General features: G+C 39.8%; 1 protein-coding gene across 2 annotated transcripts in view; it reads right to left on the bottom strand.

Annotated features, from left to right (window-relative positions):
- Window positions 1-23,700, bottom strand: part of PDE1A (phosphodiesterase 1A) — a 188,057-nt gene that overhangs the window by 121,267 nt on the left and 43,090 nt on the right. Inside the window, exon 1 of one of the 2 annotated variants that reach the window (XM_081940932.1) lies at window positions 6,479-6,962. The exons of the other annotated variant lie outside the window; for it this stretch is intronic. Within the exon in view, the coding sequence (XP_081797058.1) occupies window positions 6,479-6,531 (53 nt within the window). The 5' untranslated portion in view covers window positions 6,532-6,962. Of the gene's footprint in view, window positions 1-6,478; window positions 6,963-23,700 lie in introns of those variants that run through there. 2 annotated transcript variants of the gene reach the window in all.

Genomic DNA, 23,700 nt, shown 5'->3' on the forward strand with positions numbered 1-23,700 from the left:
GCCCACCCGGCGTGGGTTTCCACTTGCTTGCGTGGCGAGCGCCTCCCACACACCCACATCTCGGAAGTGGAGCCAACAGCGGGGAGCCCAGCCATGGGGACTTAGCCGACAAACTGCGACGGAAGCATGCGCCGCACGTCCCGCGGAGAGTTTGCTGTTGCCGCTGCTCCCCCCCCCTCAATAACTTTGATCCAGGAGGGAATGGCCTCCCTGTCAATCAGCCATGCGCCGGCGGAAGGAGCCCAATCATAACCCTAGGCAGCCACATTTCTGTTGGCGAAAGGCCCGCCTTCCTCTGGGTGTGTCCAGGCACTATAATATCCTGGCCCAGCTGATAGAAGCCTCCTAGCCGCCTGCAGCTTGTCCATCATGCTAAAGATCCCTGCGCGGCAGTTGGAAACTGCTGTGGTGTGTTTTGTTGCCACCTGTGCATCCTTGCACCCGCACAGCTTAGAGGGAACATAGCTGGCGGGAGGGGAGGAGAGAGAGGGGAGGGGGAGGCCGAAAGGCTTCGGTTCCCGTTGGTGGAAATGGCGAAGCTCGTCAGAGGAGGGGCGGAAAGGGGAAAGGGTGCAGTCGCAGCCCAGCCACACATATAAAGGGACCGTCAGAACAAAGCTGGAGAGAGGCCGAACTGTTCCGAATATACTATACTCAAGAAATGAATGCTATGCTATAGCATGTGTTGCTTTTACGGCCAGCAGATGGCGCTGGTTTTCAAAAAAGCATGTTTTTACAAACAATGTTTTGACCTGTCACAGGTGTGACATCTATATAATATACATATATAAAAACATGCACGTAGTCAAATGCAACGTTGTGTCAAAATTTCAAAACAATCGGTGAAGAACTTTCGGAGATTTGAGATTTTGAACAAACAAATATTACATTTATATATGTGTGTTTGTGTGTGTGTGTGTGTTGTATTTGTGCTGATAAATAAATAAAGGGAGACTAGTATAGATCTATTTCAAGCTATTTAGCTCTCATCAGCTAGCCATACCCTTACTGGGATTTGAACCTGGGCTGTATTACATATTAGGCAGATGTATTAGCATACCAGGGGTTGTAACACACACACATACATACATACATACATACATACATACATACATACATACTGCATATATTCAAGCTTGAAGATGGCAGGTGAGATCCTGCCGAAAAGTTCCAAAGACAATCTCAACCTTACACGGGAAAAGACCCGAACACAACAAAACCAGGATATATATATATAAAGGGAGACTAGGATAGATCTATTTCGAGCTAATTAGCTCTCATCAGCTAGCCATACCCTTACTGGGATTAGAACCCGGGCTGTATATATCTTAGGCAGGAGTCTTAACCACTAAGCCACGATAAGGAAGAGAACCCGTGGCTTAGTGGTTAAGACTCCTGCCTAAGATATATACAGCCCGGGTTCTAATCCCAGTAAGGGTATGGCTAGCTGATGAGAGCTAATTAGCTCGAAATAGATCTATCCTAGTCTCCCTTTATTTATTTATCAGTACAAATACAACACAAATATAAAAGGCAACATTAAAAATAAAAATATGGTTTTCTGCCTGCATGGTCCTCTGTGATGAAGCCGAAGGACAGAAAGAGGGAGTGTGACCTTCCTCCCATATTTAGGCATACCAGGGGTTGTAACACAAATATATATATATATATATGCATGAAAATACAATCCAGAATATTGTACAAGATGCCTATCTATCTCAAAACAAATAGTTTTTAAAAATTAAAATAGAATAAAATTAACAAAGTTTTTTGCCTTATTTTACAAGCAATGATGTCTTGAACATCAGATAAAATGCAGTTTCCTGGAATCAGCTAATCAGCATGATTTGACAGATCATATATTTTATGGATTTTGTTCCAGTGCCTAGGATGTAGACTTCTATTTCAAGTGTTTTCCAAAGTTGGGGCACAGTTGGCTCCTTGTCTGAGCCTGGAAAAAAAAATTCTGGAGTAAAAGTTGCAACAATCAACTGTTTTGCAGTGATGAAATAAGCACTGATTTCTAATTAGTGTGATTTGATGTATGCTGTGTAGGGTTTTTTGAATAAATTAATTTTTGTTTTTAAACTAATAACAAAAAAGAAAAGTAAAAAGAACAAAACATAGAGATAATTGTGATAGAAACATATTGCCAGAGAAAATAAAAAACATAGAAAGACTGAATAAAATATACATAACTTTTTTTTTAAAAAAGCACTTTCTATGTCCTTTCCTTTCCTTTTCCCTTCCCTTCCCTTTTCTTCTTTGACAAGATATTCTTTAAAACTAATTCTCAGAGCAGTCCAGGAAATTGTCAGGATTGTAATAGAAACAAATATGATTTAGGTTGCATTAAAAGAAGCACTATCCTCAAGTTCCAGAGAGTAATGGTGTTGTATTGGAAAAAGGTCTCCAGCTCTACGTGTCATATTTTTAAAAAGATGCTATAAGCTCCAGCATATTAAGAAATGGTAAACTGAAATGAGATGTTTCATGCAGGGGGAGTTTAATGACATAAATAACTGTTGCCTCATCTGAAGGACCAGCCTTACCATGGAGATTTGTTGACTGTGGCTCCATATGGCATTCCAGACATTTTGGGAAATGGTTTGGCAAAATATTAAGTTCTAAATGGTGCAATGGTTCAACAGTGAGATCAACAAGTAGTGGTGAAGTTCTGAAGATTTCGCCTGGCGCATGAGGCTGAATTGAGTGATATTCTATGATCCTCTAAAATTAGCAAGGACCACAGCAAAATCAAAGAGAATAATTTATTTATTAAATGTATATGCTGCCCATCTCACTACAGGGCAGCTTACAACATCAGTTAATTGTACAACTCAATCAAGATCTTATTTAAATCTATGCTTCTGTTTGATTTGAATTGCCAATTTGATTTATATTTATAATTCAATTCAAATAGTTGTGTTTAGTCAACTTTAACCAATATCTTATGTCTAAGAATATTTACCCATGTGTATGGCTCTATTACTATTATCCTTCTCATATTTTCTACTACCCTCCTATTGTTATCTTATGATTATATTACCTTGTTCTATGCATGTATACTTGTTTGTATGTACATGTTGTTCTTACATTTGTACATACAATGATTATATTATCTTGTTATTTATATGTACACAGGAAGCTTATGCACCGAAGACAACCTTGTATTGTCACACTTAGCCAATAAAGAATTCTATTCTATTCCATTCCATTCCATTCCATTGAATAATCAAATAAAAATATAAATAAATCATCTTTGAATTAAATTGTCAAATTGGTTTAAAATGTAAAATTCCATTATCTATAGACTTAATTAATAAAATAAAATAGGCCAATGCACTTCTAACATCTTTGTTCATTTTCAGGAGCATTACTCCTTTCTGTTGCAATTCTTTCAAGAGAAAAATAAGTTCTTTTTCCCCAATTGCTTTTTGACAACTGCAGAGCAACCCAAGAATCACACCTTTGGGATATGAAGCTGAAATATGATTTTATATGCCAACCCTTCCATGTACCCATCCTTGTTTGCTGTATGATTTTTTAAAAAATGGAATGAAATTCAAAACACAAGGTGAAATCAAGTCAAGTGAAGGGACCAACCACTAAGTGAATTTTCCGTAGAATGCTCAACAGACAAGACATTTGCAAAAATTGATGTTTCCATGTTTTGGATATCAATGCAGATCCCCCCCCCTCAATTCTATTAAGGGAAATGCATGTAAATGACAGCTTTCTCCTTGGGGTTAATCCTGAAACTTTGCTGAATTCCTGGGGGGTTGAGGGAAGAATGGACATTCTAGAAGTTGTTTCCTCTAGGAGCAGAAGATATTTCATTCAATCCAATAAAGAGTTACACATCTAAAGAAAGTGTTTGAATGGAAAGTCTACTAAAATTTATAGCCATTTACTTTGATGAAAATATTTCTATGCCTAAATTATAAATTTTAGGGCATCATCAAATAAATTACATTATTTTTTCCTCTAAATACTACAGGTCTAAAAAAAAACCAAAAAAACCCCACCATGTGATAATCAATAGAGTGTGAAACACATAGAACTTTATACACACACACACACACATACACACACATACACACATACTCAGTTGGTAGTTTTGAGTGCAGAGTCCAGAAAACCCTGGATTCAATTCCTTGCTTGAACATAACTCTCACCAGCAATCTTAGGTTTATAATTTTGGCAGTGTTTGCACAGCCCACTGAAATATAAACCTATGGCATTGTGCAAATACAGCATGGGTTATTAATTTAGATTTCATTACCTCGTACAATTACATAAAAATGGATTAAATCTAGTGCAGCCAAGATTAGGTAGACATCCATAAGCATATTGTGGCAATTCTCTGTATCATCATGCATTGTTGCCACAAGAATTGGAGAAAGGGAAAAGAAAATGTTATGTACAATCTTGAGTGTATTCGCCAAATGGTAGAAAACTGGTACATTAGTGCTGAACAAAAGGATTCTTCATACTTCAAGGGAGATGGCAGCTCTCTGCCTGCAATGTCCATCTCCTGCTTGAAACAAATTGACAAAAAATGAGTAAGTGGGAAAGTCTACGGCTGTATTACAAGCTGTGAAGTGATCATCACGGCAACCAAAACATCAGGACCAACTTGAGAATTTTCCTATAAATCCAGTCTAAAGATCAATAAATATTCTGAATATATTTGATCTTTAAAACAATCAAGAAAACAATTTTGAAAACTATTATGTTTGTATTACATGTGTATCAACTAATATATTTGATGGTAACCTCTAGGTTAAATTTCATCCTATCCTGAATGTTTTCTTCATCTGTGAGTCAACAAGATCCAAGATGTTCCTTGTGAGAATAGAATCGCTTTTACCTTTGGAATTTAACTTTTGGGTAGATACTCTGGTCCTTTCTAGATGCAACCCAACACACTCTTCTAGGGACTAAGGTAGTCTGCTATTTGTTGATCATTGTTGATCAGCACTTCAGGATCAAGAATTCTTAGTTGCAATCTCATCCATTCCAGAAGAATTTTAAAGACACCAATAGAAGTAACTGCAATTATTCTGAGATGTATTATATAGCTGTAAGATACATTATACAACTATCACAGCACAGTAGCAAGGATTAAGTATAATTACTTTGAAAAACCATTTTGGTCCAAAAATGATCACAGGAGACTAAAGTAAATGGCAAGTGTGAGTATAAATATAATGGCATTTATCATCAAATATATTAGATGATAACGCATATAATACAAACATAATAACTTTTAGAAGTCTTTTCTTAATTGTTTTAAAGATCAAATATATTCAGAGTATTTATTGATATTTAGATTGGATTTAGAGGAAAATTCTTAAGTTGGTCCTGATGTTTGGTTGAAGTGATGATCACTTCCTAGGAAGAATGTAATACAGCATGAAGCTATGCTGCATAATGACACAATTCTACACATGTCTACATAGAAATAAATCTTATTTAGCTTCTAAGACTGGATTTTAAACTTTCTAATGGGAGTCTAAAGAATCTAGAGAGTAAGTTTGGTCTAATGATTAAGGTGCTGATCTAAGAGTAGGGAAACTTGAATTCTGGTTCTGCTTTCTGCACAAAAGCCAATTGGGTGACCTTGGACTTGGACTCTTCCTCTGAGACCAAGGAAGAAGGCAATGGCAAATAATTGCCAAGAGTCCAGCTTGACTTGAAGGGAAGGAAAAGGAAGAGGAGGGGAGGGAAGAAATACAACCACATTACAAATCAGAGCCACGAAGTCTTTGCAAAAAGAGATCATCATCATGATTTGGACTGAAATCTTAAAATAGTTGTTTGGGACTAAAATATATTAGGATAAGTAGTATGTGCTGCTGAATACATGTCAATAGAACCATGCTATTGAGTAGCTGATTATTATATTTTTTAGCAAAATAGTTGCATTTAGTTTCCAAATCGAGCATTCTATTAAGGCTCCAATCTAAGTGTATTTCCTAGAAGGAAGCCTGTACAAAAAAAATTGCATTTTACAAAGCCCAAGAAAATATGAAAGGTATTATATTTCTGGCCCACCAACATATTCAGTTAAAGCAAGTCTGAACAAAGTAAGGCAAAGAGAATGCATCTGAGCAATTGGCCAGCTTAAAAATAAGAAATTCATTTCCAGGGATTTTTCACAAGCATTGAAAATCCCATCTCAAAGTCTGAGATAAAGTTAATGATATCTGGGGAGGTAGAAAGTTGTTGCAAGATTCAATTCCAATCTTGCCTCCAAAAGTTTACCGCAACTTTCATGAAAATGCCCATCTCAAAACTCTGCTGGCAGAGACGTACACATACTCACTCACACATGCTCACACAAACAAGCAGACGGAGTAAGTTTAACTTCAGATTCCTGCTCCTGAAAGCCTCTTGTTTGCTTTCATATTTGAGTTGTGAAAAGTTCCCTTCAAAATAACTTCGCATCTAGAGGAAGGAGAACGCCACTTACCTAAAGATAGGTCTCTGAAGATGCTTTTTCCTAATTGTAACATAATCATCCATTTAAGTGTGGGGGAGGAACAGCCACTTCCTGAAAAGAGTTCCCGGGAGAACCTGGGAGCAATCGGGAAACTTGTTCTTAGCTACTGTGCTGAAGAGACCACACCAAGGTTTTTTTCTGGTGCTGGGGAAAGCCTCCCTCGGTGTGACAGTCCCGTAAAATGAGGCCATAGAGACCACATAGAGTCTGAGCAGCACCAAAACATGCAGGAGGCTGTTACACAGAGACCGAAGACAAGTTGAGCAAAGCAGAGTCTCCTGGAAGGGTTTCAGCTGCCTGAAGAAAAGGAAGGACTTTTTACCAACTCTTAACCAAGTTTAAAAGAAAATAGATAAATAAACTTGTGCTAGATTATTCCAGGCATGAGAATTCTTCTAAAAAATGCACTGGTCAAAGTCTTCCCTTTCGAAGGCTGCCTTGCTTTGTGAAACAAGACCAGTCCATGGGGAGGCTTCCCTTTCTCTTTCTTTCCTTTTTTTTTTCTAAATCCTCCCCTTTCTTCAAAATAAAAGTTGTCCAGCTGTTTCAGAGCAAACCCCTGCAAGTGTTTTCTAAATGTTTCTGTGCTGTTGTAAGAACTGTATACAAATTAACAGAGACGGATGGCTCTGATCTCCATTCCTGGCTTCACTTCAAGACATTGCTGCAATTATTTTACAGTCTGGCTATTATTCACTTTGGCTGATGGGTGACTATAACTATGCACATTAAACCACCGCTCATAATTTTTTGGCACCCACACACCCTCAGAGCCCACAGTCGGCTGAAGCACAGCCTGATGTTTGCAACTGGTGGGAATCTCTTTTAACTACACGGCAAGGAGCCGTTATCCTTGAGTTAGAAAAATTAAAATGGAGTGGGCTTCTCTATTGGCAAAGTCAGATGTTTTGTTTCATCTTGGCCATGTGGCCAAACACAGATCATGTATTTAATTGTTTATTCAGGTGATTTAAACAGCCACCCTTCTTAAGCCACTCTGGGAAGCTCACAACAACAACAACAACAACAATAACAACAACAAAGCCAATGTAATTATTTTAAAAAGGGAAATAAATCAATAAAACAAAAACCCTGAGCCTTACTCATCCCGTCACAGCAAATCCAGTTTTCCTCATTCCATACTATGGATCTCTACACTCTACTATTGCAGAACCTTGGTAAAAAGCCAGAACTTGATGGCTTTCCAAAAAAACTAAAAGGGTGAAGCTCTGCTAAGGCTGCTAACAATTATTTCAGAATATTCGACTTTCTACAGAAGGGGTGAGAAAGAGGTTACAAAGTTACAGTTCTTCAAATATAGGCAGTCTCCATTTTTTTTTAAAAAAAGTAACTTTGCAATCAATCTTTGCATTTGCTGCCGGTTGTAAAGCAAAAGTACCTGAGGTAAGCTGAGGGAAGATTGTGTGCACATAGTTTCACTTAGCAACGGTGTCACTTAATGACCGAGTTGCCAGTCCCAAGTGTGATTGCCAAACGAGGACTTCCTATGTGGAAGAATTATAATTCCACAATACTTCTCATCCCTGGTTACATGAAGGGGATCCATACTTTTGGGACTGGGTTTAGCAGCTACAGCCATATAAAGAAAATTTGCATATCATGAAGAAGAGCTTCATATACCTCTTGCCCTGATCCTGCCACCTAATTTTGTCTGCATGTATCTCTGTAGAGGATTATAAAAGGTAAAAGTAAAGGTTCCTCTCACACATATGTACTAGTCGTTTCTGACTCTAGGGGGCGGTGCTCATCTCCGTTTCAAAGCCAAAGAGCCAGCGCTGTCCAAAGACGTCTCTGTGGTCATGTGGCCGGCATGACTAAAAACGCCAAAGGCACACAGAATGCTGTTACCTTCCCACCAAAGGTGGTCCCTATTTTTCTACTTGCATTTTTACATGCTTTCAAACTGCTAGGTTGGCAGAAGCTGGGACAAGTAACAGGGGCTCACTCCATTACACAGCGCTAGATTCAAACCACCGAACTGCCGACCTTTCTGATCAACAAGCTCAGTGTCTTAGCCACTGAGCCACCACATCCCTGATTGTAGGGTATTATATGCAAGTATAAACCACCACCTTGTCATGCTGTACAACGGGTAGACATTTTGTTCCCAGGCTCCAATCCTATGAATTGGGAGATGGGACTGCACAAAGAACAGAAGAGGCATTGTACATGTTTGGTCCAATTTTTTTTAAAATATATTTATTTAAAACACAATTAGCCCACATTAATTGGGTGCCTGGTGTTATTTCGGCCATGCTTCAGCCTCTCTCCCAGAGAATAATAGCCCCAAAGGAAGAAGAAAGTCTTACATCATTTGTCTTAAACATTAGTGAAACCTGATTGCAACCCAATGGGATTGGAAAGTTTTCCTTAAAAAATAGCATTGTGCTCTCCCTAATGAACCTTGATATTTACGATAGGTGACCTGTTAAACGAACCCAGCAAATATATCCCTGAGATACAGTAAACAACAGCTGAAAAATCTGAACATGTAGCAAGTCACACTTTGATTGTGGAAGGGTAATTTAATACTTCCCTCATGTAGGACTCTGAAAGTTCACGACTTCTGCCATGACTCCTGTGGCAATGAGAAACAACTTTTCTTAAAGGAGGCTACAAGTTGCCCTGAAATCATCTTTGGGAAACATTTTAATAGCCATCCATAGCAAATACCCACACTCCATTTCTCACGCTGCTACACTTAATGAAGTGAGCGAGACTGAAGGCAAAAAAATATGTTTTTTTTTAATGATGGTGTCTATACCTTCAGAACAGGAGCTAGGTTGGCTGTCTCAGTGATGGCTTCTAGAAATTGTGAAAAATGAACAATTCTAAAGATAGTGCACCATCTGGACAGTCTATCTGCCTATCTGCCTAGCTATCTAGCTATCATTTTCAAATGCATATCGCCACCCATCCAGCGGTGGTATGCAGCCAGTTCTGACAGGTTCGGGAGAACCGGCAGTGGAAATTTTGAGTAGTTCGGAGAATTGGCAAATAGGCTGGCCCCGCCCCTGCTGCCTTCCGGCCTCCCATCCAATCTTCTTTTCTTGCCCTGAACAGGAGAATGGAGCTGGAAAGCAGGTCAGTGGGATAGGGAGGGAATGGAGAGTTCGCAATAACCTTCCCCCAGGAGTGGGGAGGAAATGGGGATTTTGCAGTATCCTTCCCCTGCCATGCCCACAAAGCCACACCCACAAAGTCATGCCACGCCCACAAAACCACACCCACAGAACCAGTAGTAAAACATTTTGAATCCCATCACTGCACCCATCTCACAAGAAGTCACTTACTGTGTATTCGATGCAGTGGTTAAGGTACCTGGCTATTAACTGGGAGACCTGGAATTTTTGTCCCGCTCTAGGCATGAAGCCAACTGGATGGCCTCGAGCTAGTCATTCTCTCTCAGCCCTAGGAAGTAGGCGAGGGTAAATTATCTCTGAAATCTTACCGGGAAAACTGCAGACGCTTGTCTGGGCAGTTGCCCAGGAGTCAACATTGATTCAAAGTTCTAAGTTCTAAATTCTAAGTTCTCAAATTCAAATTTGGTAGCATCAATATTATCATAAGTAATGGCAACCAACACAAGAAACAAAACGAAGACCCAAGGTCTGGATATCCTAGTTCTGATGGGCTTTTGAAGAAGATAACCTTTGTAACCTGAATTTAGTATGGAAAGGTTTATTTCAGAGTCTTTGGTTTAGCCATTCAATTGAACCCCTGCTTAGGTTTGTCAGATCTTCTGAGGAGCAGACATGGAGAAACTTCATTCCTTCTGCCTGTACTGGAACTTTCTCCAGATCTCTCCCCATAACCTCCTATCACTGTGTGAGTGCACAAAAGATAATCCCCCAGAAGTGTAGCAACTGCTTCTCATGGATTATGTCATTTTTGGCATATATATTCCCCCAAAATAAGACCTACCCATATAATAAGCCCAATCTGGCTTTTGAGCACATGCACTGAAATAATTCCTCCCCCAAAATAAGCCCTCCTCTAAAATATTTAAATGCATGTGCAGGCAGTCCCCGCCACTTCCTTGGGGGGGAAGGGGGGAACATGCCCCATGTGCCCCATAGATACTTGCCATCCATGTGGAACGGACTTGTGGAGGCCGCTCTCGCAAACCCTAGCTACCATGCCCGTTCTTTTAGTGGCAGCCGCAAAAAGAGTGGCAGGACCAGTGACACTAGGGCTGGGAAGAATGTGCCAGAAACAGACACAGAACTTCCAGCCCTCTCTGGATCAACTGATCTGTGGGCCACGGGTCAAGGTTAAGGGGCCTCCAGCAATTCAAAAATAATAAGACCTCCCCAAAAATAAGGCAAAGCACTTATTTCAGGGGTCAAAAGAAAATAAGACCCTGTCTTATTTTTGGGGAAATGCGGTACTACAGATTCCAATTTGTGGAGAAGCATCTCATCCAATATCAGTCTATATACTGTATTGTGATCTTTGCTGAAGCTCTTCTCCACATGCCTTCCTTACAAGTAATATGATATAATAGTAGGGGACCTTGTTGGTGATAACTGCTTCCCCTACTAAAGAGTTACACATTATGTTTATTTTGCTACCAAGTTATAGACAGAACTTGAGAAATGCCTTCTTGTTGTTAGAGCATCTTATGAAGCATGACTGATTTCAGAGGTGAGACTCGGTTAATATTTGGAAGGAAAGCAGTACAACTATAATTTGGGAAAACCAAGAATACAACATGGATATGTGGTCCCTAACCTTTCTGGGTCTGTGGATTGTCAGCGGTGGCAGTGGTGGGCAGAGGGATGGTTTCATGGGTATGCTAACCGCTTGCAGAAATGGAGCTTCATATGCTCATATGCTCACCCGTCACTTGTGTGGCCCAGTTCCCAATAGGCCATGGACCAGTACTGGCAGTAGTGGGTTGCCAATTTTTTTACTACTGGTTCGGGCGTGCTCCCGCACATGCGCAGTGAGCAGAAACATCCGGGCAGGTGGGTGGAGCCTCCCACTGCCACTACTACCGGTTCACCCAATCCGAGCTGAACCGGGAGCAACCCACCTCTGAGTACCAGGCAACGGACCGGGGATTGGAGTCCCCTGCATTCGGACATTAAAAGTTGAGCCTGACTCAAAGAAGACTCCATCGGTTACTTTTTAAAATGTTAATATTAAGCTCCATCTTTACATCTTTTAGGTGTTAATATTATGATTTTATCATAAATGTCTACAGGTCGTCCTTGACCTAAGACCACAATTGATCCCAAAATGTCTGTTGTTAAGTAAGACATTTGTTAAGTGTTATTTTATGACCTTTCTTGCCACAGTTGTTAAGTGAACCACTGCAATAGATAAGTTAGCAACCTGATTGTTAAAAGAATCTGGCTTCCCCATTGACTTTGTTTGTCAGATAGTCATGAAAGGGGATCAGATGACCCCTGGATACTGCAACGGTTATAAGCATGAATCATTTGCCAAGCATTTGAATTTTGATCCCACGATCGTGGAGATGCTGCAAAGATAACTGAGTGAAAAACGGTCATAAGTCACATTTTTCAGTGCTGTTGTAATTTTGAACTGCCATTAAACAAACTGTCCTAAGTTGAGGACTACCTATATTTTCTTGCCTTTTCTAATTTCTGCTGAACAAAGAGAAATACAAATCAGTGAAAAAAATGACTATATATAGCCACTTATCAGATATCGCTGATAAGATCATATTAATCAGTTCCTAACAGCTTTCTGTTCCCCTCAAAGAATGGCAAGGTATAGCAGCCTGAAGTAAAATCAGCCATGCTCCTAGAAACCTATTTCTCATACGTATGCCTACAAACAAAATTTCTCAGATATATCTCTCTATGGTCTTGAAATTCCTCAATATTGTTATTAAAGGTATACAAAAATGAGGTATTTTCATTCAAAAGAGTGCTGCCAATGTGTAATGTACCTTTCTAGACTGAATTAGTTATCGAACTGATTCTCTGAAGATACAAATATGAAATCTGGCAGTCACGGTCTTCTCTAGAAGTCAGTGAATTGGCCAAAATTCAGATCAACCATGGAAAATTATCGAAAACGGATATCTATTGTTTCGGCTCCAATGTTTAAACAAGTAGAGCATGGATTGTGGGAAAATTTTTAATGTTGATCTTTTTGAGGAAGGCAACCCTTCATTGTGGTGTGGTGAGGGTTCTGAGTAGTTATGAACTACTGAGTGTATAAGTTATGAACTTTTCCCTGCCTATGAAAGCTTTTACAGCAACAACTGCTGGTGAATCCAAAGAGGCAAGCTTATTGTTGCTTTGTAGTTAGAAACTAGCAGTAAAACAGGGCTTGAAGAGGCCGCCACCTAGTGAGTGCAACAGGGAACGCTCTGCCATTTGTTATGTCTTTGGAGTTGAGGGGTTGGAGGCAGGATGGACAGTTGGGGAAAGCAGACAGGATGTGGGGTTTGGATTATATTTGTAACAGCCAATATGTAGCACAATGTTCCTCAACCTCAACAACTTTAAGAAGTGTGGACTTCAACTTCCAGAATTCGCTAACCAGCATGGTGTCTTGGAAACTCTGAGAATAGATGACTGTAGGCCTTAAAGTTACTAAGTTACTAAGGCCTTAAAGTTACTAAAGGCCTTAAAGTTACTAAGGCCTTAAAGTTACTAAAGTTACTAAGGCTGAGAAACGAAGTAGCAAATTCGATTGTTATTTTTCCTTCCCTATTCCCCCTACGGTGAATAGAAATGTGTGGACTGGGACCTCTCTTTTGTTCTTTTAACAGCAGCGATAAGGTTCCCAATCCTTCCTGTTTATTTGTTATCTGTACATATACAGTATGTACAGATTTTCAAGTCTTTCACCCACACTGGAAGTGCAGGAGTGGAGTTAAAGCCTTGCCCTGAACATCCCAAGGGTGCTTTTTTCAAGGGGCAACTGGGCTTTCTGGTTTTTCTTTGAAGACATTTTGCTTTTCATCCAAGAAGCTTCTTCAGCCCTGACAGGATGGTAGGGAATGACCATCCCATCAGATGAGAAGCAAAATGTCTTCAAAGAAAAAACCAGAAAGCCCAGTTGCCCCTTGAAAAAAGCACCTTTGGGACAACCATGACCTGCATAACTGAGAACCTCTATAGACCTTACCCTGAACTGTTACAAGATCTGCAACAACAAAAATCCCTTCCTTCTTTTTCCGAACTATAGGGAGGAAAGTGTTGGGGATGGGGGAGTATAGTAAAACTGAAATACTTCAACTTGTATCAGCTGAAAATCAATGAAAAGGATATGCAATCTGCACACCTTTGCACAGCTTATCACTTTGACTTCTCTGTGTTTTGTCAAGGCACTGATTAGGAGCTAGCAAAACCATCCAGCTAGCAAACATTTCCCTTGCAGTCTTGAAGCTTAGGCACCTTGGTAAGGGGCATGGCTCCTTCCAATGGAGAAGCCGAGCCCCACATCCTACAACCTAGTTTCATAACACTTTAAGCTATACGGCAGTTGAACTGGAGATAAATCATCACAGTTCTTCAACACCACAGACTGCAAGTGTCTAGAACAGCTTTCAAGCTGTCAAAGAATTCTCATGTGGAAGTGCACCATATCATATATATGACTTTGGCATAACTTCCTCTCCTCCTTCCCTCTGAGTTATTGAGTTGTAAACCTCTTACTGTAAGAAGCAGTAATGGCCACCAGTTTTCAGACAAAACTATCCCACTCTGAGGTTGTTTTTAATTATGAGAAAATGAGGCAGAAATTTTAATCAGTCAGTCAAATGAACAAATTTATGTAGTATGTAATTGGTAGCAGGCACAAACACTAGTACACATATCTTCATGTTTTTTTGTGTGTGTTCTATCTTTTTTGTATTTGTATTACACTATAAATTCATTTTGCCTCAACGGGTATTTATCAGCTAAAAAGCAAAGAAAGAAACCTGTCTAAAAAAGATTGTCCAAGCTTATGTTTAATTTGAAGCACACAAATGTGTAAGACTACCTCAATTTATTTCCTTGCCTTGACGTCAGCAAATGGAAAAAGACACTTTGAAGCTTAACCTAATGACTTTTCAAGCTTGCACAGAGGGAAACTGGAGCTGTTTTCTACAAGGGGGGAGTCAGAGAGACAAAGGTAGGGGCCCTTTAACTCCATTTCATTTGAACTTTCCTGAGGCTGGTGATTGGAGCTGCTGGCTACAAGGGGGGAGTCAGAGAGACAAAGAGGACTAGGTAGTAGCCAAAATAGCAATAATAGATTCTGGATTAGTGCGCTTGAGATTGTGATTTTATTTTATTTCAAAATGACCAGTTTAGTTCAATGTAATAGCTGTTTTGCACCTGTCTTTCACAGTATTCTTTTCAAATTTGGATATTGTCCCCTTTGTAAACAAATTACTAGTCTACATAGACAGATTACCTATCTAGAATCTCTAATCTGTGCTCTCCAAGCAGAAATTAGGTGCCCAATTTGGCCATTCCACACTATGGAGATGCCACACTATCAGCCCACTCTACCGCAAAGATCCTGCAGGAGAAGAGCAGTCTGGACAACTGTGGGATCTGGCAGGGTGAGAGCTGAGATCCATAAACACAAAACTTTTGCTGTGACCCAGCATAACAGATTTAGCACCCTTGCTGACCATAATGGGGATGCTAAAGAGACAGGTCAAGGTAGCTGTGATAATGATGACTCAAATAAGCAGGGGATCATGGTCCAAAATGAAGAACTTTCTTTGGAAAGGCAAAATGGAGACCCAGGTATCACACATCAGTCACACAAGAAGATCAAGGTATGTAAAAAGAGAAGTCACCTTCTGGTTGGTGATTCAATTGTAAGGGATGTAAATTTAGGAAATGATATGGAGGTTTTAAAAGAGGTCAGGTTTCTGCTAGGTGCTACTGCCAGCAGACGCAAGAGGCGTATTCTTAAGATAGTCAAGAATGCAAGTAAGGACTGTGACATTGATGCTATTATACATCTTGGCACAAATGATCTGTCCCAAAAAGATGTACTTTCTGTGAAGAATGATTTCCAGAGGTTAGGGTATGAACCTAGTAGTGTAGGTTGTAGGCTTATCTTTTCAGAGGTTTACCAGTATATAAGGAACAAAAAGGGAAGGCCAGCGTGTAGCAGAGTTTAAGGTGTGGCTAAAGGAGTGGTGTAAAAGGGAAGGTTTTGGTTTTAATAGTCATGATGCCTGCAGCTGGTCCAATGAAAAACTGTACAAAAGAGATGGTTTGCACCCATCCAAGAAAGGGACTGAGTTACTTGGCATTAAATTCACAGATTTTCTGGATAAACATTTAAACTGAACAACAGGGACAGAGAATTAATTGATACAGAACGTTTCTGTCCCCAGCAATCTAAAACTCATAGAGTTATCAGTGCATGTAACATAGATGTTTGTGCGGGTAAGATGATTAGGGGACTGGAGACTGAAATATATGAAGAATGGTTGCAGGAACTGGGTATGTCTAGTTTAATGAAAAGAAGGATTAAGGGAGACATGATGTTTTATTGTACGCCGCCCCGAGTCCTTCGGGAGAGGGTGCGGCTAAGAAATAAATATTTATGATGATGATGATGATGATGATGATGATGATGATGATGATGATGATGATGATAGCAGCAGTGTTCCAATATCTCAGGGGTTGCCACAAAGAAGACGGAGTCAAACTATTCTCAAAGGCACCTGAGGGTAGAACAAGAAGCAAAGGGTGGAAACTAATTAAGGAGAGAAGCAACTTAGAACTGAGGAGAAATTTCCTGACAGTTAGAACAATTAATCAGTGGAACAGCTTGCCTCCAGAAGTTGTGAATGCCCCAACACTGGAAGTCTTTAAGAAGATGTTGGATAGCCATTTGTCTGGAACGGTATAGGGTTTCCTGCCTAGGCAGGGGGTTGGACTAGAAGGCCTCCAAGGTTTCCTCCAATTCTGCTATTACATTTATATTTGTATTAAACTACTGAATGTAAGCAACAATGACTCATGAAGGAAGGAAGGAAGGAAGGAAGGAAGGAAGGAAGAAAGGAAGGAAGGGAGGGAGGGAGGGAGGGAGGGAGGGAGGGAAGGAAAGAAAAGAAAGAAAGAAAGAAAGAAAGAAAGAAAGAAAGAAAGAAAGAAAGAAAGAGAAGGGAGAGGGGAGGGAGGGAGGGAGAGAAGGAAGGAATCCTAACAGTATTATCAATTCCAGTATTTGTGCAGTGAAGTTATGAGCAAACAATTGAAAAGAACTTTAAGCTCTGGTTTTTCTTTGCGCCTTCTGTCAACATGAATGCTTACAGAAGTAACTGAACACGCCTTAGTTTTACTGTGAAACTTTGTCACCTCCATTGGCTAAAGTATAATATCTTCAATTTGGGCATTTCCAGCGTAGCTGCTTTCAGTAATAATGCAATTCTGTTTCTTTAAAAAGTGACATCTATGCAGATCTATTATTTTAATTAATATTAGGCTTATTATCTATCCTAGCTATAGCTCTCTTGCCATCAAAAGGTAAATGGAAAAGACCTTTCCCAAACTATTTCAGCACTGAAAAGGAAAGAAACAAGATTAACAGAGCCAATCTCTTCATTTTTTCCCCCTAGAGATTCTTCAATCCTTTTGATTTTTTCAAAAGGGCTGTGTCAACAACCTTATAAATTTATTCATTTATTCCCTCATTCGCCTTATTTTATGCTACCTTTCTCTCTGTACTGAACACTAATATAATGTTAATTTATTTAATTTTATTTATTATATATTATGTGCATTTACATAAAATGAATATAATTAAAATAAGTTAAATAATAAAACCAGGTCCCATTTTAATTGCTGTTTATTACCTTCATTGTGCATAACTATATGCATAGACAAGAGTGTATGCTTATATTTAAGTCAATTAAAATAAATCTCCAAGTATGCAATACAGCTTCTTGCCCCAAAGGTCAGATCCCATTTGGCTGACTCTCTTGAGGGACTGTTCGTGTTTCCATAGCTGGATTCATTTCATGGGGCTTTTTCCTTCTATCTTTAAATATAGGCCTCCATTCCTTCTAATTCATTTAGAACTCCCAGTAACCCAACAATAGCATCTGGTGGAATAGATCCTTTGGTTCTTATTGACCAGAGTGCTGGGCATTTGCAAAATAACATTATTGAGGGAAGCCAAGATCATGGGATATCATTTGCAATAATAAAAAAAAGTAAGTAGTAGTGTTAATAAGTAATAAATGACATCTTCAGCAACTCTGGGTGATTTACAAATTATTTTAAGCATTAAAACAAGAAAAACTAGAAACAAAAGAAATGGCAGGATGACAAAACGAGATGTAAGCAAAGGAAAACAACTTAGGTTAAAAGGAGGCTTCAGTCATCCTTGACAAAAGCCTAGTCTTCAGGCCCCTTCAAAACACCAGTAGGATGGGAGCCATTCAAATCCAATGAGGGAATCTCATTTCAGAGGGCAGGTGTTGCTATGGAGAAAGCATGCTTCCAAGGTCTCGATAGACGGCATTACTTAATTGAAGGAACCTGGAACATCTATCAACCATCCTGCCTCCCCACCCAATTGCCACTATGGTACAGTGAGAGATAGATAGTTCCTCAGCTAACCAGCCATATGCCATGAAGGGATTTATAGGATACAACAAGCCCAGAGGTGGTATTATGCCAGTTCGCACCAGTTCAGCCAAACTGGGAGTGGCGGTGGTGCTGACGTCATTACTGATTTGGCGGAAACTGTAGTGGCGGCCAAGCTGACGTCATCACACAAAAGTGCTCCCACTACCAAACCAGTAGCGAAGAAAATAGGATTTCATGCCTGAACCATCCCCTAGAATTGTACCTGGAAGCAAAGTGTCAAATAATGCATCTCTGAAGCAGAAATGTTACATGTCCATACTGAGGCATACCCATAACTGTCCATGCTACTACATTCAGGGTCAGTTGAAGCTTTGGGGTGGTCTTCAAGCTCAGCCAAAGCAAATCTAAGCATGCATCTTGGGAACAAAACCCTTTGGTTTATTTTTGTGTTGGTATATCTGCAATATACCTTTCACAAGTCAAGCATCTTAAGCCACTACTGTGTACTCAGGGATTCATTGGGCCTCTGTAGTCAGAAAGGATAGGAATTGGAATCTGACAGCAACAAGACCAACATCAGTTCTCAACTTCTAGTTTAACACTGGACAATTGCTACAATCCCACCATCACCAAGAGATGCCAGAGGATCCCAAGAAGAGACTACTACAACACTGAGGTGAATGGATTAGGTTATTCATTAGCTAACTAACTTTAAAACTCGCCTTCCCAACCAAAAGAAGAGAATTCTGGGTCAGTGGTGGTAGGATCTCATTCTCAGATAACATTATTTTTCAATGACATTGTAAGCACTGTTTCTAACCAACATTGTATATTTGGTATCACCAGTGAAGATGAATTGAGGAATAATCAAGAATGATGTTGAGAAAAACAGACTAGAGAAATAGGTCCCCTTGAGAGTCAAGAGGATGCTATATTTGTTCTGGGATACACACAAGTCAAAACATGGGATTCCTTGGTTTGGAGCCAGCGGGGTTGTTGTTATTGGCCTGAGTGAACAGAATTCAGGCTCTTTATTTGAGTGCATTATGAGGATTGTTTTTGTGTATGTTTCCTAAGCTCATCCATTTGGAAGTTGCAGTTCACTGACCATTATAATTGCTTGTACTTAAAATTCCATAAAGCTTTCTTATTTCTGTGGCCATGAGGGAGTAGGATAATGCAATGGTTACATGACCCAATTTAATGTGAAGGTTACTTTGAAGGGTTTTACAGTTCTTTGAGAGGGCAAAAAGAGAAGGTTCCAATTTTATTTACCTCAAGAAAGATTAGGATTTTTTAAAGAAAGTATTATATGGGATGGGGGAGAACAGTAAGCCATGGTTTGCACAGACAGCAACTTTGTGCCACCTAAATTGCCCACAAGATTGTAAGTACCATAAACAGCAGATATAAAAGTTGTGTAGTAAAAATGAAGAAGGAATATGTAAGAATTGCTTTCCTATTTCCACCATTCTTTGTTACCTACATTAAAATGGGTGGAGTGGGTGGGGGTGGACAATAAAAAAAATAAAACATTTAATCTTTATTATGGTCACAGAGCAGCACAATTTTTATAAAAAAATTATGTTAGAAGTAATACAAGTCTTTATTTTTGCTTCACAGAATAGAGGTAGGATTTAAGTGGAACTGCATTACGGACTAAAGGTGCTTTGTTATTAAAGTCTCCATCACAGTTTGTAAACACCCTCAAACCCTCCATGATTTCCATGACTTCCATGGCATTCAAGAGATCAATTTATTTCTGATTCTATTGTGGTGTAACTGAAACTGCAACCAAGCTGGTATTTTTAGCAAAATGTTTAAAATGGGGAGTTGCTGGACAATTCCCCTACTGGGACTAACTCTTGCTTCACCATTACTCTCTCCTCAAATTCAACTTAAACGGTGCCACTGGGGAAATCCCTTTTCAAAGAGTCATTCAAAATAAAACGGAACAATTGAAATTCTTGTCATTTTCACTGGCTTTGCTTGGGGTACTTGCAAGGATCTGTAAGCAGCCAAACAGTCCAGGTCAAGCACAGCTTTGCTTGCTTACTCTTGTCACTGCAGTCACAACAGTGGGGATTTCAAAAAATCGTGTTCTGTGGGCGTGGCTTGGCTTGACTTGGTGGGCGTGGCAGCTGAGGGATTCTTCAAAATACCCATTTCCACTCCAGTGATACTGTAAAATCCCTATTCCTTCCCCACCCCACTAACCTGCTTTCCAGCTCCGTTCTCCTGTGCAGGGCAACAAAAGAAGACCAAGCTGATCAGCTGGGATTCCAATCAGCTGGGACTCGGGAGGCAGCAAATAGATGGGGGCAGGGCCAGCCAGAGGTAGCATTTGCCGGTTCTCCAAACTACTCAAAATTTCCACCACCGGTTCTCCAGAACTAGTCAGAACTGTCTGAATACCACCTCTGAGTCACCAGCAGCTATAACCCTTGGGGAAATAACTTGTTGCAAAAATAATGGCGTGAGATTCTTTCAGCTTCAGAGTTTGTTCTGGATTTTCATGGAAAATGAAGATCTTTGCAGGCAAATGGGTTTCCCCAGAGGTAACTGTTAAGACTGTTTGAAATGTGGGAGGGGGAGAGGGGAAGCTAGTCATTAAGTTGAGTTCACTTTTGTGTGAAGTGAACACAGGTGGGTTTTTTTTGTTATTCCAGGAGCTGCAGAAGCCACCTGAATGTTCTTTTTGGTTCCCATAGAACACACCTGAAGAGATCACCAGGTATTTTATCACTTAAGTGAAGGGTTGCTCAAAAGATGGATTCAGCCAATTGATTTTTGATTAGTTGATTAACTCACTAAAGCGGTATTATCTAGTTGGTTCACTCTGCTTTGTGCAAAACACTTGTTAAATTGTTTAGAAAAACAAGGAATGAGAGAAGGCTAGATCTCCATCCTCTCTCCATACATCCCCCACCCATACATATAAAACTCTTTCCCCAGTTATCAGGGCTCTATTATTAATAAAACAACTGCTAGTTCTTTCTCTTTCATAGCCTTAGCTATATGAAACATCTGGTTGTCATCTTTTGCTACTGCATATCTGTATGCGACTGTGCTGTCCAACTCGCATGTAATGGTGGTTAAGTGGGTTTATTAATATTCCCCTTTAACTTCCTTCACAAAAAATCCATAACTGTCCCAATTAAGTCCAGCCACAAGCAGACCAATGCCAGTCAACAGAGCAAGGGCCAATGAGTCCACAAGGGACTTGACAGTTTCCCAGTCAAAATAAATCCACCAGACAAAATTAAATCCACAATACAAGAAGGTTCACAAGGCACAATGTCAATCCAAAGCAAGGCACAAATCACAATGACCAGAAAACACACAGCTAGGAAATGAATACACTGTTCCCAGCATCACTTCCCTCTCTCTGCTATGCTAAATAGCCAGCTTCCAGGGCAGCCCATCAAGAAGTGTGAGGCTTTCTCCTCACGAGTGATCTTGTTGATCTTCTCTGCTCCTGCCTTTTTTGGATCTGGTGAAGAAAGCAGTTCCTCTTCCTCACCCCTGACTGGCTGCAGCTGCATGCTTTCTCCACCTGAACCCTCAGGGATGTCCTGCCACAGCTGTGCTTGAGTCAAATCCCTCTTAGAGGGCTGCTTGGAGCCATTAACCAATTCCTCTCCAGGCCTGCTGGGAACTGGTTCATCTTCCTCCAAGCTGACATCTGAAGAGATAACTGGGGAAGCATCCGAGGGAGTCATCACACTGACAATTTAATAAGTTTCTTGTTATCAGTCCATAGGTCAGAGATAACAAGAGGAAAGTGAGCCAGATGTCCATATGAGCTCCAACATACCAAACGAAGCACAGCTCAACCAGTGGTGGGTTCCGGGCGTATGGGCGTACCGGTGGTAGCTGGGAGCAGCGGCTACCGTACCAGAACAGTGGGCCACTTGGCCCACCCGTCCGTCCATGTTCCTTACCACTTTTTGAGGCAAAGAGACCAATTGTGCATGTGCACACAGCATGCGGCGCTTGTGCGACCTCCACCAAGCAGTTGAGTGTCACTGGGCGGTGGCATGGATGCCCGCTCCTGTCACAGCATACCGGTTGCGATGGGATCCGGAACCCACTACTGAGCTCAACCCACTCACGATGCCTTTTTTGCCACCAATGCCACCAATGTAATACTGAGGTAGCTGCACTCAGAAAAATCATATTACAATACTTTCCTGAATGTTGTTTATTCCTTATTCCTTCAAGCTTTCTATTGTTGCTGCAGAAGTGCTAATCATTTTTATGAGAAACAAGTAAAACACTTCTGTGGACCCTGTTGGAAATGTGAATTATTTCTATCCAATCAAAAAGAGAAATTGCTCAAAATAGACATTGCTTTTTCCAAGCAGAGGGGAAGCAAACTGGGGGAACAAATGGTGGCAAGGAAGAACAATGAAGGTAAACGTACAGAAAAGTGCAGAAAATTTCATATTTCCAATATGTTCCTAATGTCCCTAATCTCATCTCAATTGGATGCCCTACTTCTATCCTATTTCAGTCAAAAAATGTGCAGTGTTTAGAATGCTTAACTAAATGTATAATGCAGATAAATACAGTGCTTCTGAATTTAAACATTTATCAACATAAAATGTAAATGAAGGAGTTTTTAAGATAAGGTCAGAGGTTTTTTTATTTAATACATTTACTAGAGACACATTCTATGATAATTTTTATTTTCTCCTTGTAAAATTTATTAGAAAATGTAGTATCCATGGCACCAAGACTTCAGTGCTGCACTCTCCAGCCTAATAAACTTGTTGTTGTTGATATTATTATTATTTCCACTCAACTGTAAGAACTTATATTTGTGATCATTTGCGTTTGAGGCCATTGGATACTACAACCAGCACAGGCAGTAAATCCCACAAGCATTTCCAAGCATTTCTTCTAGACCCTAGCATCAAATACATAATAACACATAAAATTGAACAATTTTCTACTCTTGGATAACATACAAAATCTTCTGGCTTCCTGTTTTATCAGGTCTGACAGTCTGTCAGCAGCTTTTTTTAAAAAAATTAGTATTTTAATTTGTGCTAAATGTCTGCCTAACTATTTATAAAAATGCTGATACTGAAACAAGTATGCAGTAGTATTAAATTAAGAAGTATTTCACTGCATATTGGTTTTTTAAAAAAAATATATATCCTTTTTTTTAATGCTGCATGTTCTAGGTTTTCCAGTAAATAAAAAATTAGCAGTCTATTCTTCCTCCAAATCTATCGACTTACCCTAAAATATTTGAAAACAAAATTATGTAGCTGTATAAAAATACCTCTTGTTTCAGTGCAAGCAGAAAAATAATATTTTTTCAGAGATTAGAATTTGATTACAATTTGAATCTGAGAAGACCCACCATGTCCCACAATGTCCATTGTACAGATGAAACATGGGAGCTTGTAAACAGATAAGGATCACTCCATCTCACCCACCCCCAAAATATAAAACAGTTGCTAGATAGTAGCTTTCAGCAGAGAAGAAATACTTCAAATTTGCCACATGCCATAATTCTGGCCTGACTGCTAACCAATACTTGTTTACAGTCATTTCTGATATTTGGGAATGTATATATTTAGCAGCATTTTTGCCAGCTCAGTTAAATGACTCTGGACAGCA

The sequence above is a fragment of the Natrix helvetica genome (assembly GCF_964273705.1).
Source record: "Natrix helvetica genome assembly, chromosome: 1".
In the NCBI taxonomy this organism is placed as follows: domain Eukaryota; kingdom Metazoa; phylum Chordata; class Lepidosauria; order Squamata; family Natricidae; genus Natrix; species Natrix helvetica.